The sequence below is a fragment of the Diuraphis noxia genome, unplaced genomic scaffold (assembly GCF_037042655.1).
Source record: "Diuraphis noxia isolate RWA-SAM2 unplaced genomic scaffold, SU_Dnox_SAM2 contig0001, whole genome shotgun sequence".
In the NCBI taxonomy this organism is placed as follows: domain Eukaryota; kingdom Metazoa; phylum Arthropoda; class Insecta; order Hemiptera; family Aphididae; genus Diuraphis; species Diuraphis noxia.
In genome coordinates, this window is record NW_028301711.1 from 96639492 (window position 1) to 96660760 (window position 21269).

The 21269-nt window shown below is 28.7% G+C and overlaps 1 protein-coding gene across 2 annotated transcripts in view; it reads left to right on the forward strand.

Moving 5' to 3' along the window:
• The window catches only part of jp (junctophilin), a 280595-nt gene that overhangs the window by 92427 nt on the left and 166899 nt on the right, over positions 1 to 21269 (forward strand). For both annotated transcript variants that reach the window (XM_089218689.1, XM_089218688.1), the window contains exons 5-7: positions 2001 to 2320; positions 19223 to 19387; positions 19569 to 19903. In XM_089218689.1, coding sequence (XP_089074815.1) covers positions 2001 to 2320; positions 19223 to 19387; positions 19569 to 19903 — 820 coding nt within the window. The remainder of the gene's footprint in view (positions 1 to 2000; positions 2321 to 19222; positions 19388 to 19568; positions 19904 to 21269) is intronic.

Sequence of the window (21269 nt, forward strand, 5' to 3'; positions counted from 1 at the left end):
ACATCGCATTTTGTATGATATATTATATATATTATTGTTAGTATTATATTAATATTACCACTTTATTATAATTTTATTTTTCTTTCCAAGGTGAATTGAAAATGTGTAGGCGTACGCATACAAATAAAATCCTTTTGAACCTTTTGATTTTCAATGTAAACAATTTATTTTCAATGTATAAAATTACAAAGTTTTTTTTACATTCTTCTTTATATTTTATTTTTACAATATTTTAAAGGTTATAAGTAGGTGGGTATAGTCACGCAAGTGCAGACTGTAATAAAAAATTCAAGATAGGTATGGTTATACCTAATAATAACATTAAAGTATTGATGATATTAAAATAATATCACGAATTCCCTTCAATTTAATGAAATAGCTACACAATTCGGTGAATATGCCTAGTACCTACTGCAGTTATTTAATAATTATTATTTTTCTTTTACCATTACGTGAAAATTCGTCAGCAAAGTATAAAGAGGTTGTACGTTTTACGATAAATTATAGTAATTTTCATATCATTACATACGTGTAACAAATTTGTAATTAATTTTCCTTTAAAACGCAATACTACAATGATATTATGATTATGATAGTTTAAACGAATATTTTTTTTTTCTATATTATATTATGTTAAAGAATTATTTCGTTAATATATATTCACAATTAAATTAATGGGTTAATTGATTTAAACGTATTATTTTATAAAGTATTAATGATTTTACTGATAGTAAATTTTAAACAAGGAATGTTTTTTTAATTTTACACGCTAAAACGTATTTGATAATTTTGTAGTTTTATTACAAAGTAAAAGGTTAAACAATTTTCTACTGTACAATTATACTTAAACTTTTAGAGTAAATTTGATACATATTGGCTCATTTTGAGATTTTGAGAACAAAATGTATTTTTTGCACGATAATACCCATCTAAAATACTTCCCCTTGAAGCTTTTCACTCAAATATTAAAACGAACACAGATATAAGTAATATTTTTCATTATTAATTTCTGATAGGGTTTTAAAATGTCATGAAATTTATTTTCTTGTAATATTTATTCCTATGATGTACCTATACAAAATAAAAATAAATTGTTCATTATGTCTTAAAGTGTATTCTATAGTTTTAAACATATCGCAAGAGAACTTGTTTAAAAGTTGGTTCATCATAACAAATAATAACAAGTATTTTATAAATGATAGCCAATATTGATAAGTGATAACGAATAATGTAATACAATTTGAAATGAAACAATTAACATAGTAATTCGTAAACCTTGGTTGAAAAGTCTTTCATTAATATTGATTATCGATATTTTTAGTGTATAATTAATACTCATCTATAATCGAATAATTTCAAAATAATAAAACTATATTTTTCTCAATTTCATTAAAATATTTCAAAAAGAGTAAAATTTTTAATTTTCAAATGAAACATTTCAAATTCAGAACTTTAATTCCAGACACCTTATGAATTAACTGTGGATGTCAGCCAAATTTTTTTCAACTATTTACTAACTCTATAATTTTATATATAATTGCTTATTAAATTGATCAATGTGGTGTAATGGCAATAAAATTTAATAATTGAGACGGATAATATTTTATTATTCAGATTTCTCAAAATTAATTATGAAATACGTAGCTATTATAATAAAATATTATTTTTTTTACTTCTTGTTTGAATATTGTTCTATGAAATAATTATCTAGAAAAAATTATAATCTAAAATTAAATAAATATTAACATTAATAGTGTGTCACTCAGTCCTGCAAAAGTCGTTAAAATACTTTGTTGACTTACCATGAACGCACAATCAGCTCGTTAAATAATGTGCAGGTAATATTCTAACACATCGTATAATAAACGTTCATTTGTGTTAAACTCTATGTGACATTAATTTTTTTACCCTCGTTATAGTAGTTTAAGTCTCATGGCCATTAATAATTCGGCGATTTCCGTGGCTGGTTAAAAATTCGTTTGGATGTTTTTTTTTTCAAGGGACGTTTCAAGGACAATGGATGCGTGGCATGAGACACGGATATGGCGTCCGGACCAGTGCTCGGTTCGGGATGGCATCTCATTCCAAACCAAACAAATCGGATATCCAGAATTCTCTGTCGTCGTTGGGTAGCGATGACGCTCACAACAAGGTAGGCAGCGCGTCCGAAGACCAGGTAATCGGTAGCGAGGGTCGTGACAAGAAGTTGGACGACACCCGCGGCGGTTTCGTGTTGAAAGCCAACAGCGACGAGCAGCCGAGCAAACACAAGACGCTGGTTTCCAAGTCCACCCACAGTCTCAAGAGGACATTTATGTCTGTAAGTAAACGAGTGGGGCGACTGCTATAATAATATTATTAATTATTGCGAAAACAAAACGAAATCCTTGTGGCCGGTAGAATACCTACAAGAGTGATCGTTTTTACTGCCATAAACACACTCGATATTTCGACCAAAGTAACCCAGATGACCTATCTCTCAACACTAACAAAATATCTTTCACGTTACCTAATATAAAATATAAATGTTAGAACTGCGAACCTTTAGCATCGCCATAATACTGTAAATATTTAGGTAAAAAACTTATAACAGTCGTGTGTAGATTATATATTTATATTTACGATAGGTACCTATATGTATATGTAAAAGACTTATTACGCCTATAAGTGAGTAAAAAGTACTTGTAAGTTAAACTGACGACCTTAAGTTAAAACTCGACCTCCAAAATTTATGTTATAAGTTTTTGGTTACACTATTTTTGGTATTTGGTATTATATAAATAAATGGATTTCTGTTTCACGAATTTCAATTGGTTTTGATTCAAGTACCTGCTGTTATTTAGATTGGACCTGTTTAAACACAATCTCCAAGAAAACCTCGCAAGCTGCCATGTTTGTTAACTTACCTATAAAGCTTCAAGTAGTTATTTGAACTCGAAATATGCGAAACAAAATGCTTGGCAGACAGCCCATGTCGATAAAGCGAGGCGCGGAGTTGTTATAATATTCTCGGAATACCGATGAAAACCTGTACGATGATTTTCGACATTCCAAGTGGAGGGTCCGCACTTTAAGTTCTACCGCCCCCGGTCGTAAATCTGCCTCTGCGCAGATCAATCGTCGTCCACGTATGCTTGTTTAATAATCGCTCCAAAGGAGATGGAAAGTAAATATATTTTAAGGACTATTTATACACCGCGAATCTATATTATTATTATGAATCAGATCATTCGTTGCCAAAATCGTTGAATACTGTAGGTATAGTATACATATATGATACACTACGGTATTATCATCATCGGGTAGTGTTTTTTAAAATCTTTTACCGGTTCGTTATTTGGATTGACACGTCAAACAATGCGTAGAATAATGTATGAATATACTCAAGTCGATCGATTTTATAATCGTAAACCATGTCACTGCGAACGATAAGTCGTACTAGCAATTGTTATTAATTCATGTGCAGTATTCGTGTCTTTATTCCATAATCGTTTTCAATGTGTACATTGTTAGAGTCTTATTATTTAGATGAATGACGAATGAGATAGACAAGTATTATATAAACACAGATGGACAAATAATATAAATGGAAAAGCAACACACGTATAGTCAGTTGTGATAATAAAGTTGGCGTTTAATAATTTATATTCTCATTCAGTACCTATTATGTTTCTGCATTTGACAAAAAAATACTAACTAAAACGATTGATTTTTCTTCTTCCGTTCGCCATAGATGGAAAAAAAGAGTTGCTCATGTTGTACCTACCGTTTTCAACATTTTATAAGTTTCTAATTTATTAAATGTTTTCAATGTCATTTTTGAAAAATTTGCAATTTCTAAAATGTACCGAGTGTCAAACACAGGAAACTATTCTATTGATTGGGCCACCCTATTCCTTGACTGGACAGCATACAAATAAACTTATAAATAGTAAATACATTTTGCTTACATACATTAGTCTATTTTTTATTGTATTTTTTGGGTGATTTGATACAATATATGATTATGTAGTAAATACAATATGTCCGAGTCACATCATTTTATATCGCTTCAACTCATAATCACAATTTTGGGGTGTAATTTTGATAAGCTGTGATAACCACCCTCTTTGTCTTTTTAACAGATGACTGTTTTTTAAAATAAAATACATGAATATATTAAAATCTGCAACGAAATAAGTTGTCGAAATTAGGCTACATTAAATGACCCAATATAAAAAATATAACTATTTAAATAAAAAAAAATATATCATTAGAAGTTCGATACCAAAAATAACAACAATTACTTACAACTATACTAAATTTCATTTAAGTTCATTAAATTCGTAGTAAGTTGGTAAATGCTGATATTGATAATATTGAATCGCTTTTCCATGAGTTTAGGAAAAAAAAAACATTAATTTGGCGATAATTATACAATTTGTTGATATAGACACACTATAGAATTACTGATAGAATTTACACAAAAGAGCATCATAAGATACCTCCATAGACGTCGTTAAGTGTGCACATACGTATTATAATATAATCATGTTTGAAAATTGTGACCATTGCTGAAAGAGAGTAGTCCAAACTGCACTTACACTTCGTGTAATAGTGTTGTGTATTCACACGGTTGTTTATGGTAGTTAATCGCCATTACGGCAAGATGTGTATAATAATATCATACAATAATACGCAATGCCTTGAGGGCACGTTTGTTTTTATTTTTGTTGATTTCCGTGACCGAGACAAGTGGAGCCCAGTGTGTGCAGAGAAGAATATAGTAGAAATTGCCAATACTTTAATTTAATGATATTGTATTACGCGCTACAACACTCCGGAACTAGCATTACACGAAATAAAAGAAATTCTATGTACATATATGATTAGAGTAGTCACTTGTCAAACGTTAAAAGGTATTGATTTTGTGATGTGTATCGGTCATATAGCGAGGAGTCATCTGAGTGGTTTTTTTTGTTTGTTTGGCTCGGTCGAAACATAAACGACTATATAGATAGTTCCGTTGTCGTTTTAGTGATTAATATTTGATTTAGACGAAAACGTCTGCAGCGCTTAAATGGGTCGGAAGTCGTTTGAAAAATATATAAACCGATCCAGACGTAAAGTTGGCACAGTATTGTAATATTATTATACTACACTGCCGTCGGTATATCGAATAAAATACGAATCGCAAGTGATCGAAGTGACGGTGCAAAGGCACACGTAATAATTATTAATGACTAATTTATTACTATACAAATACCGCTAGCGATAGCGTTGTCGAGACAATGGACACGCGTATAATAATTAATAATTAAGTAATAATTAACTGTATAACTTATATTTTCGGCGGAAAATCTGACACTAAGATTAGACACGGACGGTAAACCAGGTTACGGCCGTAGTCATCGTATCGCATTAGATAGTTGTTGTAATCATAAGTTATATTATGATAATACTATGTAGGTGCATTATATTTTCAGGGCGTCGCCCTTTTGATCGCATGGTACCGTTTTTTACTTTTTTTGTTACCCTAAAATAGACATGGGTAATATCAACTCGCTTATTCGGGTCATTTGAGCGCCGGCCCTCTTTTCACCTTAACATTTTCGTCTCACTGGTCTATTATAGCGTGAATCTTTACTGGTTTAAGACGTTTAATGAACAAAACAATTTAAAAAAATATATACATATTTCAAAAAATTATAATATATAATATTACATCACATTTTAGGAAATAAGAATAAATTAATTGGGCGACATAATTCTAGCTGGTATGTTGATGAATTTCAAATTAATTTTGAAATAGAACTCTGAAATAGTTTATGTATGTGCCATCTAATTAGGTATAGCATGGAAAAAAGTGAAAAAAGTTTATGTCGTTGCTCTTCTGGTTCTTATAATTTTTCAAATATTATAATCTAAAGATCTCTTTGTATGTAATAACTCTCCGGATCATAATTTTACTGAGCCGTTCCACCAATATTATTCGGCTTCGTTCCGTTTTTTTTTTTTTTTTTTACATGTATTTTTAATTTCCTGACGTAGTAATTAATTATGTTTGCTAATACCAGATGTTCACTATGATCGGTTTTCACTATTATTCGTCATTAAAGTCACAGTGCACGTATCCACCGAACTTTATAACGTTTGTCAATTTAGGTGTGTTTCAATAATTATTCCATTGAATCGATACCATCGTTGGTACTTTGGTACCAATCATTAATAAAACACTTTTTCTCGTTATTACTAAATACATAATATTGTCTTGTGCACTTCCGTCACGAATATAATGTGTGATGCTTATGGCTAAAACAAGTCATAAATGGAAACTAAAGGACGATTCAATCATCTATTTATAATATCGCTCATTTGGATTGCGAAATATATGTCCGGAACTAAACAACTAAACCTCCATTCTAAGAATGAATGTCGTAGAGTAGAATTCTTTCTTGTCATTTCTAGATAAATTAATTTTTCTGTTAAGTACTTTTTGTTAGTTCTGTGTTCATAATATCTATGGCATACATCTCTGACATTATATAGCGCCATTTTTTTTTTTTTTTTATTCATAAAGTTTTACTGACGAGATATAGCGCCATGATATTAGTCGTCGACATCGCGGTTACGAGGCTAATAATTCTATACCAAAATTCTCTCTCTGATTTCGGCTGTAATGTTACACATGAATAAATGGAACACACCATTACAAAAATCATCAAATGCTCGGGTGGGATGCGCACAAAATGGGGTAACTCATCGTCTGCAAATCAAAGTTTTCGTCCTCTGCGGACTAATGTTATTTTCAGGTGTATAATTCCGAAAAAAATAATAATATTGATATCAACGCGATCCAACTTATCCGAGCAGAACGAACAAGAACGTCACATTTCTATTATTAAACACAGACGTGTCAATTTTGATTTTAAAAGCTTACCTAACCAATTAGTCGTGAAAAGTATAAAATTTTAATTTCTGGAAACTCAGTCCCTACACCTCTCGTATATTATTAAATAATATCGATTTGGGAGGTTTTAGCAATTTATAGTGTCACGTTGATGCGAATACCAACACCTACTGATTTCCACTAGTCCAGCTATGTGGCTGAAGTAAAATGATATAATTTCTCGGTGATGGACTTGATGATATTGGTATCCTATAAACCTATACCTACTTAGGTACCTGCTACTTTTTAATATAACTGTCTTAGTAGTCCGTAGTGTAGTAAAAGTTTGATACCTACTAAAAATGTGCGTGTCAATTGTACCTTAACATAAAAATAATAATATGCATTCATGACTTGAATTTCAACACACTAATATGAAATCGGTTATGGTGGATCACTTGAATCTAGATATTGCCCACGATGACCGGTACGACAAAATGAATTTTTAATTTGATTATTCTTAGTTACAGTTTTAGTGCATTGCCAATGATTACTGTACTTATACATAGACATTTATTAATTTTTATTGAACTTGTGATTTTATTTTGTTTTTATAATGTATTTTTGCATTAACCCTATAATATATAATATGTGTTGATATTATTTATTCTGTATTATTACTTTATTCTATTTTGTTTTCTATCTAACATTATTGAGGTGTGTATTATCACGTGTTAATTTAAATCCTAACCAAATTTTTATTAAGAACTATACATAATCCAAACTAAATTGCAGCGTGTAATATAATATACACCACAGGTGGAATGATTTTGGTAAAAATGTCTAGTCTTCACAATGAAAACGTATGATAATACGAAAATGTATGACCAGATACTATTATGGACCAAGGAAAAATTGTAAAGTTACAAAAATAATGAGCAAGTAATTAATACCAAAACAAAAATATAATAAACCTATTAGCACATAGAATATTAATTATTGTAAAAATAGTTTAAATTATCATACTACTTTAGTATGTACAAGAAAATTTGTTAAAAAATAATTATTTCTTTAGTTTAGAAAAGGATACTTTATATTTTAAATCAAAATTATTTCATAAATGTATTTAATAATTATCAATTTGATAAAATTGTGTTTTTTATTTTTTTTATTGAAGAACCCTATTTAAGAACAAAAATCAAATCAAAAGTTAGTCACTTTAATAGATCTGTTGATTATTTATTTATAATACAATTTTACAATACGATAAGAAATACAAAGATAACATTAAGTATATAAAACAAAACAAAGAAATAATAATTAGGCACTATGTTTTAAAAATAACAAAGTTTTAGATTTAAATACTTTTTTTATGAATTCAATTATAAATGATTATACACAAAAAACAATTTCGGATTGATAACCAAATTATAGTTTTTGGATGGTTTATATTTATATTAAAATTTAATCGTGTTTAATTGTAAATAATAATGTAAGTACGTAATGTTAGAATTTTCTAAGTTCTGAGATAAATATTTTTTGCTGATTGAAGGAATTCGCTATATTTTGATGGAATTAAAATTTCTGAAAAATCTAAGCTTGATATTTTTCTAAAAAAATGCGATTACATATTTTTAATATTATGAGAATTACCTTATATTGAATTGTCGAGTTACTAACTGAGAAACAAACCTTCCCTTTTTTCTTATGTTTTGTTAGTTTTTTCGTTTATAAAGAATAGTACTATGCGTTTCTGATTTTAACTCCCCAAATTTATACCTTTGTTTTGAAGATTGGAGAAAAAAAACTGATTATTCAATGATAATGACATTGAAAAAAAAAATAATAAGGAAAATACATAATTAAAAAACCAATACATTCTTTCGTCCGTTCGAAATCTAAAATAATAAATAAAAATTAATAGGACAGTTGATGAAATGAAAAATAGGTATTATTTATTATACTTTCAGATTGTACCTATAGTGTTTCATGTTATACACATTATTTGAGATTGAAATTAAAACATATTAAATATGAGAAATATTCAACATATTTAAAGTTAGGTACAAGTCATTAGGTACCTAATTTAACAAAAAGTACTAACATTTCTTCTTTTGACCTTCATGGTACTTTCTTTGTTTTTTTTTTAAATTGTGTGAAAATTTGAAAATTTACTTATTTTGGGCAATCAGTTTGTTGCATTTACTTCTCGAAGTCAAAAGGTCGATTATTTTTTTACTAATTGGCTTAGGACTATATATACCTACGAGTTGTTTTCTGACGTAAGTACGTACCATAATATTATATTATTTATCGTAATAACGAAAAGAGCCCACTGCTTGTGCCTCTCAATATGAAATTTATAAGTGTATAAGTGATTCTTTATCGATTCAAAAGTCATTAAATATTATTATAATAATATATTTATACAAATATATTATATTATGTTTATAGTTTTGATTACGTAACGCAATGTTTTTTATTGACTAATTACATAATTATATTTAATAGTGATATAATATTATCTTATTCCTAAGATCTAAATATTTTTATCGTATAATATAAATGTATATTTCTAAATATCTGGAAAACTTGTTCAACAATTTCATTATTATCATTTGTTTTAGAAGGATGTTCTTCCTAGACTTCAAACAAAACCACAATGATGACTAAAATAAAATACAAAATGTCTAGAATTCTGAATTGTTTGGCATAATTATTGTGTAACACGATATTAAATTTTATTATTTTAAATTTAAATATATGTTACTGTTCAATTCGTTTATTATAATTATAACGCAGTATGATATGAAGTGTGAAAAAATTAATTAATTTAGGTGGTATATTTTAGTGAAGTATCCACTATAGTGAACCATTACTTAATTCTGTATTGAAGGTGACTAGTGAGGACTTTTTTGGGGAGGCAACTCGTATCCAAGATTATGAGTTATAAATTCTCAATCATTTGAGGCAACTTTATAGTGTTATGTGTATTTACTAAAATTATGAGATACAATTCGTATATTCCTGGAGGCGACTCTATTACAAAGCACATAATAGTCTTATAATATACTTTCCGAAGCTTAATATTATCATTCGTGTGTGTGAAAAAACAATCAGTCCGCTGTATTGTAATCAAATATTCTTTGTATTTTAATGATTGCGAACTACTAAATTGAAAAAAAAATCCCCTTTACGTGAATCTCGGTCAACCGTACTTAAGTTGTCTACCGTCGCTGACTCAGAGTAAACGGCTAGAGATTTATCTTGGCATCGGTCACTTCTTCCTGATTAATTCATGACACAAACTGGCCATCGGCTTGTTTTTTGGCTTCTTGTTTTCAACGCTGTGTTCCATTTCTGGGACGTTCGATTTGCCAAATTAATAACCATCAATCACTTTTTGTACTACCCGCGATTCTTCGCCTTTTTAATTGTAATAATAAAAATAAGAAAAAAAACTATACGCGTGTTGTCTTAAAAATATATTGTTTATTATATGAACTTGCGACCGTAATTGGGCGGTACTCGGACGAATGTTTTGACAGTTGTAAAACTTTATTGCATATGGGCGTATCGCGTGCCTATATTTTAACAAAAATAACATTACATTATTTAATTTGCATTAGTCTAAAAGCTAATTTGATCGCATTTTAACAGGTAGTAACAATGTCGTTGTGGGTTTGAGCGCGGTACGGGATTTTGAAGGCTGATTCCCGTGCCTAAATCCCACATGTCGAATTGGTTCCATTTGAAAAATAGGTGTTTTATAAGGTGGTGCTGAATTTGTTCCATTTTAGTTGCTCATATATTCTTTTTCAATTTTATAGGTTTAGGACTGTCAACTTCAAATAGTAGGATTGGTTAAAAATGTGTGTTAATGAGTGTTAAAAAAATATATATATATAATATATACAATTTAAAATCGTTTAGGTCAACTAGTTATCATTTAGGTTAGGTGTACAAAAAAATAATAATAATAATAAATAACAAAATATAATAATTATTACAATTTCAAGTCGACAAATCTACTTTAAATATTCGATTTCGCGAAAGCTTTTCATCGATATACTCAACCATATAGTTCCCTAGGTAAAAGAAGTTATTTTTATTGTTTGGTAGTGAGTTATAAGTACGATAAGATAGTTATCTCAATATTGACCAGAGTATCAGCAATAGTTTGCTAAAATTTCAAGGCAACATTATTTTATTACATTTACTGCAGTGACCCCCCCAAAACACTCACACTTATAAGAACTAAAAAAAAAAACACACATAACCAAATTATTATGAAATATTTTAAACTGACGTTTTATTTTTTTCTAAATTATAATCTTTATTAAACGATACATTTTAAACAAATACCGTGGAAATAATATCGTCGTATGATAATGAGTTTTTTCAGTCGATAAAAATTACTATATACCTAGTTTATAATAAATAAATACCATACAAATATTAAATATTTTTCGTTGTTATTTTGTTTGATTATAAAAGCATGATAAATTTCACATCAATCATATTATTGTCATCATCGCAGGCATAATATTGTAATGATTGTTTATATTATTAATGATTTAATATTCAATAATAATTTAAAATCTCCTAATGGAATGGATGATACACGTGAGAGTTTCTGCATTAAGTATAAACTATGAAAGATAATGTCGAATAAAGCTATTTAAATACTCAAGCAGTGATTTTTTTTAATAAGGCTTCATTTGGAGTTATTACTACAAGTAATAATTTAAAAAATATTATGCTCAACAGTGGAGGAAGTTAATGAAGTATAATATGTATGTATAAATATTTTTTTTTTCTTAGCAGTTTTATTTTTGACAATCGTTTACTTTTTTACATCGTAAAAAATGAATTTAAAATTCGAAAAAATCCCATCGTCGATCACCATCATGATAATTATTAATTTTTAACGTTCAAGGATTTTTTTGGTTTCGATTTCTGGGGTGGTGATACGTTTCATAATATGATATTATAATCATGTTTTATAATGCACCAAATGTACCTATTAAATGGTACAATAATGCGCATATTAATATACGTTATCAAAGTTGATTTAAACCGATACATCTTCATGTCTAATATTAATAGTAATCATCGTATACCTATAGCACTTGTCCTGAGGCGTCACATATTAGGGACCTTTGTTCATATTAATCGTGCCATAAAGACGGCAATAATATTTAGTTCATCATGGAGCCCTCGATATGTTAGGTGACGCAGGGTATGTCCAATAAAATTCGACCAAATTATTAATTGATTTATGAGCAAAACTTATAGTAAATAATTAGTTTCAGTAATCTGTTTGTGGATTCAAGTCTACAAATAAATAAAAACAACAAACTTCCATATATAACGGCATCGATTGGTAGCAAATTAATTTTCCTTTATAAAAAAGTTTCTCCGTTATAGGGAGACCAGTGCAGGTGTAAAAAAAATTGTGTACTTAAATATTTAACATCTCATTGATGATAATTTAATTAGAAAAGATATGGATAAATATTTGCTAAATATGACAAGAACAACCCCCTTCCCTATTCAAGCACCAATAGAGACTTAACAATACGAGATATTTATATTATTATACGGTACTGATGGTATTTTTTCGATGCACCTAAGGAGATATTCGTTTAACAGATGGCCCGTTATACGGAAGTTTTAATGAAATAAATAATCATTATTCGATGGATCCAAACTTTTAAAATGTCAAATATCAAGAATATTCATGATGAATATTCAGCCCAAAATTGAAGTCCACAAGGTTCCGGTAGTTATTATTCGTAAGGCCCTAATAGCGCATTGGGGGAATTTATTTTTATTTTTTGTTACCTAGTCTCATTTTAAAGAAAATTTAGAAGACAAGGTTTGTAGGGACACTTTCTAAAGTATAAATTATAATTTGATACTGTTGTTGTCCATGAGAAAAAAATAGGAAGAATTACAATGACGTTAAAGGTAGTTTCATCAAAATATACATTAAAAAAAAAAATTATATTAAAATTCATTATTTCAAACTGACATAGTTAAATGTAATTTATACAAGTGTTACGCACACTCGCTAACAGTTCTCATGCTCAAGTCGTAATATTTCATAATATTTCATTCACTGTGTCTACCTGTGTCACTTAACTAAATTAAAAAAACGGTCTTTCATAATAGTGTGACTTTTTCTTTAACAATTTATTAGATATTTCTACTAAAAAATACTTACAAAACTAAATTAAAATAAAATACGTACTTTTAATTTTCTCAATATATTATGATAAATTATTATCATTACATAATAAAGGAAAATTATGTTCCGTGAGATGTAAATATTGTTTTTGGTTATTATTTTAAAAGTACATTACTTTCATAATATTAGTAACTAAATATAACAAATATTTACAACTTTAAAGGAATTAGGAACAATAAGAAAAAAAAAATTGAACTTTATGAAACAAATAATAATATGATAAATATTTCTTCGAAAAAATGTTTGAATTACCATAATAGACTCAATAGATATCCTTCTTACTCAGATGACAAGGTGGTGTGAAACTAATTATTGAGATATCAAATGATTTCGAATTTTTTTCTGGTTCTTCATTAACTATTATCATAACACACGATTTACAAAGAGCAGTTGCTCATCTAGGAATAAAATATAATGAAGATTTAAGTAGGTTCTGTGAACATTTTTGGAGAAATCAAAAACTTTAAAAATTTAAACTTATTAATTTTGATAATTGTTGAATTAGTAACTTTTTGGATTTGTTACAAGTAATTCACGATTATAATATTAAATAAAACCAAATACTGAGATTTCTATACGCATTTTTCTGTCGATGATCGTTACAACAGCTTCATGCGAAAGGAGTTATTTAAAATTTTAAAATACCTAACAAATTGTGATTTAAAATTTAAAATTGATTTAACTAACGTAATATAATAATATACATAAATATATATTCTGATTCTTATAATAAAAACCGAGAGTGTGACAATATTCATCAAAATCCCAAAATTTGCAAATTATTTTTCAGTTATAAATTCATAAAAGTTTTTGTTTTCATAGGTGACTTCATAATACATTTTAATAAAAAGTTTCCTGCATTTTTTTTTATCTTAACAAAAAAAAGTAGTGTTCATTTTTATAAGCGTTGAAAATTTTTACGATGCTGGATTTTCACTGGTAAATTAACTAATTACTTCATCCGATTTTTGATATTTTATCGTAATTTAAAAACGAAGTACCATAGACTATTTAAATGTTTACTAAAAATGTATATTAAATTAAGTTTTCTACCACTATATAAAAAAAGATCATTGAATAATTACGCTATTTATAGCCATGAGATAGTTTCGATTTTTTGATTTTGTTTTGTTAACTATCAAATTAGATTATTTCTATGAGCATGCTAAGATGACTTAACGTCATCGAACCGTTTTTCGTATGTAGTGACTAATCAGTAATCACTGAATTAAAATATAGGTAACAAATAAATTACGACGACGATTAATCGTCAAGATTAATGTACAATAAAGCTTACTTAACGTATCCTTTTTATAAATTTATACTTTACATTAATCTATTTTCTATAATTTCATAAATTTATTTTTCTGTAAATTAAGTTTAAAATTTAAATGTTTACTATTATCTATTAGGTATGCAATTCATATTTTAAATTGCTCTGACACAAATCATTAAAACGATATCTCTAATAAAAATATTATTTTTGGTATTTTTAGGGCATCTTTGTGTGTTATTTAGGTTATTGATATCTTAGCTCTATTTGTAACCAGCTTATTATTATTATCAATAATTGTTAATATACTCACAACAAAGGTATATTAAAATAGTTATATATATATATAATTATATGTAGTTCATCATAAAATTGTTTAAATAGTGGTCATGTTGATTTAGATTGGGTGTGTTGCTGCTATAATTTTTTCTCATAACAAAATTTGAATCTAAAAAATATAATGAAAATACATAATATGTGTTGTGAAATTCAATTTTGTTTAATTAAATCTTCGTTTAATATTCAAAATTCGTTTAAAATAGTTGTTTACTGTACTGAACATTTTTCAATATGATTTAACAGACCTATTCTGTCAAAACAGTGCAATAATAATAATATAATGTTTAATATAAAATGGATATAATATGTCTGATTAAAAAATACATTAGATATTGGAACATTATTTAAGATATTAAGGTTTTTTGATGCGATAAATTCTGGGTACTTTTGACCGTGAAAAAACTCTTCGTTTTTTGTAAAATTGTGTCGGTTGAATCAGTGATTGAATTTAACTTGTTCGTGGAACACAGTTACAAAATTCAAGTTGAAATTTCTATTGAATTGCAATTATTTATTTTATATGCATAAACCCGTACTCTATGAGATGAAATAAAGATTTTTTGTTTGACTGTAGAATAGATTTAAAAAAATACGTTGTAGTTATGTGGAAGAGAGTAAAACATGATATGTTATAACTAGAAAACAAATCTATTATTCTAGCGGCTTTGGCGCAAATGTAGTGCCTATTATAATAGCTATATTTACCTATCACAACCAACTTTGTCAAACTAACATTACCTATAAAATTATAATAATGGTGTTGTCAATTTAAATTATTTTATTAGTGTAAAATATTTGTTCTCATTTTAAATTTTAATCCAATAAATTAATAAAATAATATAAATTATGCACATTTTTAACTGTGGAAATTCTTCGTTTTTATAAAATTCTGTAGGATTATATCGACGATTAGATTTAACAGGCATGTACCGTTTCCGCCAAAATTTGAAATGACCGATTCGACCATCTCCCATTTCCGCCAATTCAAAAAAGGTTCGATTCCCGTTTCCGCCAATCCAACTTCTATAGTGCTATGGTATTATTTATTATATATTAATATTCTGTATTAATTTCAGTGTTATTCCAATTATTTTTAAGGTATACTTAAGTTTTAACTTGAAATAATTGTACATGGTTTGTATGATATAACATTAAATATTGGAAATAAATTTATAACTAATAATAATAAAGTAAAAGTCACTTATTCATAAATAGGTACAGGAGGTTTATAATGGAGTACAAATTGTTTATTCAATCGTATCGATTTATATACGATGATTCCATATTTAAGTTATATATATATTATATTACACAATATGTATAAAATACCTAATATACATTATATGTATGTATGTATACGCTTAAAATTTACACTATCATAGATTAATATTTACAACTATCGCAAATCACTCGTTGGTATCTAACATTGCCTTATGTACTATCGCATATCATATGTGTACGTAGTTTCAGTGAACTCAAATTTATTAAAACATTTTTACGATCAAAAATGGATCAAAACACTTAGGATTTATGAACTATGAAGATCTTCCTTTTTTACCAAAAATATCGAATATATTATAATAATTATTCCATACCAATTATATTGGTGGAAACGGGAACCTTTTTTAAATTCACGGAAACGGGTGATAGCAAGTATCGGTCATTTCAAATTTTGGCGGAAATAGGTGATTCCCGATTTAACTCGTTTTCCGAACGCTGTTCAATTTGAATCAAAGTTCCATCGAATTTGAGTAACTTATTAATTATTTATTTTCACTGACATGAGTCGTTTTGAACGAAGTAGTGTTTACTGGGCAGTTCAATCGTCTCCATGCGGCCAACTACGTTTTATTCCCCCGTCATAACAAATTCACTTTAATAAAAAATATTATTATTTCTAAGCTTTTCCATGTGATAAAAAAAAATGTATGTATATATGTATACGAGAACCTAACCTATCAATATTTTTACCATGTTATTTCAATACACACGTCAATACCAATTTTATCCCTTTATCGTTCATCGGACGGCCAAATTAAAATATTTAGATTACCTGCATATTTTACTCTACGTAACAATATTATATCCAACGGTTGTCAAGCCATCGTTAGTAAACGGTAATATTATTACATTTTATCATAAAGTTATTTCCACATCGTTTAATCTTGACGATCGCATGAACTGTACCTAATACGAGTATATATTAATTGGTTCTATAGTATCATCAATGCCATATAATTATAGTGGGTGAAGCAAACAATATTTTTTCGTACGATTCTACGTAATACTTACAGCTGACTTCTTGAATTTGATTGTATTAGAGTTAAAGCTATTGCAGTTGAACATATTACTTGCAGTGAGAACCTATTTTAAAATATTTAAATTTAGATCCATTACACGCGCATAAGTGCATAACGAACAAAACTTGATTTGTGTTTTCTATTTATATTGCTATACGTCGACTTGTTGATTGTGTCTCAAAGTCTTAGATTAAATTTATTTTTTGGCATCATCCTATCTTAAAAAAAAAAAAAAAAAAAAAAACATTTAATTTATCCGGATGCTTGTCATAATAATTAAATCACTTTAAATCCTCCTCCTATAAACAGTTTTATATGATTATTAAATACATTTGACCAAAATCCTTTTGTGGCATATTGTTGTATAAGACTATTGAGTCCATTATACTTCTTTTAAAAGTATTTAAGTGCATATAGATACTGATACTAATTAAATAATGTTTAAAATAGGTATTTAATTACGCTGTTAAAAAAAAATTAAGTACAAAATAAATACTGTAGCAAAATTTTCTATAGATCCTTCAAAAGTTTAAAAAAAATATATTTGTTTTCCTTTATAAATCAACTGAGCTAAATTCCCAGTTTCATGTAAATTTTATAGGTAGAGCATATTTTGATGTAGATACCTAACTAAAAACTTAGCTGTTTTTTAAGTTGCAGTATTATAATTTTTGGTTGAGTGTATAATTCATAGTAATTAAGATATAATTTTTCATAATATACGCTTGATTTTTGATTTTTATATTACATGAATAAAATCAAAATAGAAAATGAACAAATATTTGATTCTAAATACAAATACTTTTCAAACGCATTTAAATTACTCTGTCCAAGCATTTTTTATAAGAATTAAATATAAGTATTTGAGTACTTAAAAGTATTCGAATAACTTTACCCAAATACTTTACCATACAGTGTTTAAGTAAAATATTTTAGGTTAAGACTATTGTACATTTTATACATATTTGAATCCTAAAATCATCATTTTCATGTCGTCGCCTATTGACATTGATTGAAAATTCATTCTTATCATATCTCATCACATTTTTATCTTCATACTGAGAAAAACTTAATCTCATTGGGAAAACTCTTTATACTTACTTCATAAATAAAAATGGTTTAGTGCTTGAAAATAATTATAGATTCTTATATTTAAGAAATAGATATCAAATAAAAGCTTGAATATTCTTGATAGTTAGGCCCACTCTGAATTATTTTTATTCTATATATGGAAACGTTTTCGTTCTAACTGCAGTTAGAAAAAAATCGTTTTCAGATTTTACATAATTTGAATCAATCTGTATATCATTTGTATAGTTGAGTCCAGATCCTTTAAATCTACATGGTTCTATATGGCCACCATTACATAGTGATTATTATTATAGATTTTGTTTGGAACAGAGTGGATCAGAACCGTATGATGTAAGTACTTTGAAACATTACAACCACCGACAACTTCTCTTTTTAACATTTTTTATAAGTAAATCAATAGGAACAGTACCTACTCATCTATATACCCAATATGAATTAATATTTATTTAATTCTATTTGTGTTTTGAAAATTATCCGAAATAATCGATTATAGTTTACCTGTCGTAAACTATATATACCCGATTGTTGATTGTGTTTATTGGTGGACATTTCCAGACGTATATCGTCAATCATCGGTACAAAACAAACATTTACAAATTATTGATGTTAGTTATATCAGAATGTATTCGCCGGTGTAAAATATTTGGTTGAAAACATATCTATGCTGTCTTGGACGTTATATTGGCAGCCGCTAGCGTACACAAATATACATAGCCGACATCCAAACTACCAATAATTTTATAAGATATAGATAGGCAACTGTATAAAATAAGATACGTTTACACTTATCCTCAACCGAACGATGCGAATATCGTTCCACGTGATAGGTGTAGGTAATAGAGATATAATCGATGAGGCAAATGTTTCCCAGTGATTGCGCTTAAAGTCATAGGTTCAAATTATTCCAAACAAAGCACAGAGCTCATGTTAACATTATTAACTCTAGACAAATTTCCCATCCATTTTACGTATCCCTCTTTTCAATTCACTTACAGATCTAATCTCTAAAGGGCAACCCGATGACGGGGCTTTGTGAAATGAATTACAATTTTTAACATGAAATCAACTGATACAACTCAATTGTCGATTTTATCAAGGGTTTCAAAATGCGAAAACAGAGAAGCACTGGCGAGCTGGAGAAGAAAGTGTCGGGGAGCATCAGGAGCACAGCATCATGTACGTCATGGATCAGCACTGGATCGTCTCAGTCCGCGATGGGAGAGTCCTACAATACAGACTCTAACGCCAGTTTCATCGTTGAGGTACTGTGCGCTTTCGCCCCCGTTTTTGCGGGGTTGTAATCACTTCGGTGTGGGTGAAACCGACAGAAAGTGTTGGGAAGGTGGAGCTGGGAAGGGATAATATATTAATATGTGTTGGGTGGGTAGTCTAAGATGTTGGCGTTATTTTAAAAAAAATTTTGTTTTGATTATTTCACTTTAGGATGAGCACATGGACGTGAACACGACAGAAACGTACGTGGGCGAGTGGAAGAACGACAAGAGATCCGGATACGGGATAGCTGAGAGGACAGATGGGCTAAAGTATGAAGGTGAATGGTTCGCCAATAAGAAATATGGTTACGGAGTGACCACGTTCAAGGACGGCACGAAGGAGGAGGGAAAGTACAAAAACAACGTGTTGGTGACTTCTCAAAAGAAAAAACACTATTTCCTGATGAGATCCGCCAAGCTCAAGGAACGTATCGAGGCCTCCGTGAATGCGGCACATAGAGCATCGAAAATCGCATTGCAAAAAGCAGACATAGCAATATCTCGGTGAGTCGGGTGTCGTGTGAATGTGTTTGTGACTGAGTTTGGGATGAGTGATGCTAATACATTATATACATCAGTTAAAAACTGCAGGGTGGCTCCAAACTTTTTTTTTCCGGAATGTGATGATCAAATGGCGAATATTTCACAAAAACGTGAAACATTGAAATTTATTTAATTCAAATATTAATGATGATAATATAATATCAATATTCTAACCAAAGAAAACCATCACTAAGTTAGTGATTGCTTTCCTTAATATTATGAAATTGTGAAGGTGAGTTATGAAAATTATAGGTAAAAATAAAACTTGTTAAAAATAAAAATAAATTATTACAATAGGTACTGAAATATTTTATTAATTACTATACAATTATGCAACCGTTGCAATAGAGCTATTTACTAAATATTATGCTTTATACATGAAATTGACCCACCAACCGTATAATTAATTTGAAAAATACAGCGGAAAAACTTCCCACAACCTCTCCATCTTGACCGATTGATTAAAAAACTTTGTTAGTATTTTAAAATCAATCGTGATTATTTACACACGTATCAGTTTATTTAATTTGGAAATAAATATTTTTGTTTTGAATTTTACATTTTTTTTTCCTCAGGTTAATGGTTTTTATCTTTTAATATTTGAATGCCAGTGAAGTTGGCCTATCCATTCATTTAAATGTGTTCATAAACCATTATCGGCTAATGTTTTTTATTTTTATTTTTTTATAATTAAATTGAATATGCGTTGTGGTTTTTTGTCTCTTGCTGACAATGATTGTATGAGAGTAGTTTCGGATCACGGCGAGGCTTGTGTGGGTAGTGAAGCGGGTAGCTTTTCGCGCGGGCGTAATAACACGAACTTTACCGAGGCGCTTTCGGTGAAAATCTGCAAAATAATTGACGCCCACTAGGAACAGGACGACTTGATCCGTCTACGTGTGAGTACATCGCCGCCCTCCGGGTTCTACCTACAGTCGTTGTCTGTAAGTCAAGTGACACTATCGTCTAGAGATGAAGATGTCGACTTCAGGGCACCGTCTTACAGGATGAATTGTGACATCGTGGTTCATAGTCTCTTCTTCGCGGAAACTTAAAATATTATCCATATTATCTAATCTTATAGATTAATATTTCTTTTTCCCTTCCTCTGCCTATGTGTTCTCTTCATTTTCTTTTTTTTTTTTTTAATTTGAATCTTTAATTTGAAAATTATCTGGTACAAACATCGTAAGTCTTAGGACGTGAAGTCATCTAAACGTCTCACTGTGGCAAGTATAAAATTTAATTTATTTTGATAAACCACAATTAAATATAAGCATATGATGTAGACTAGTTTTTTTTTTTTTTTTGAGGGTATATAAGAATC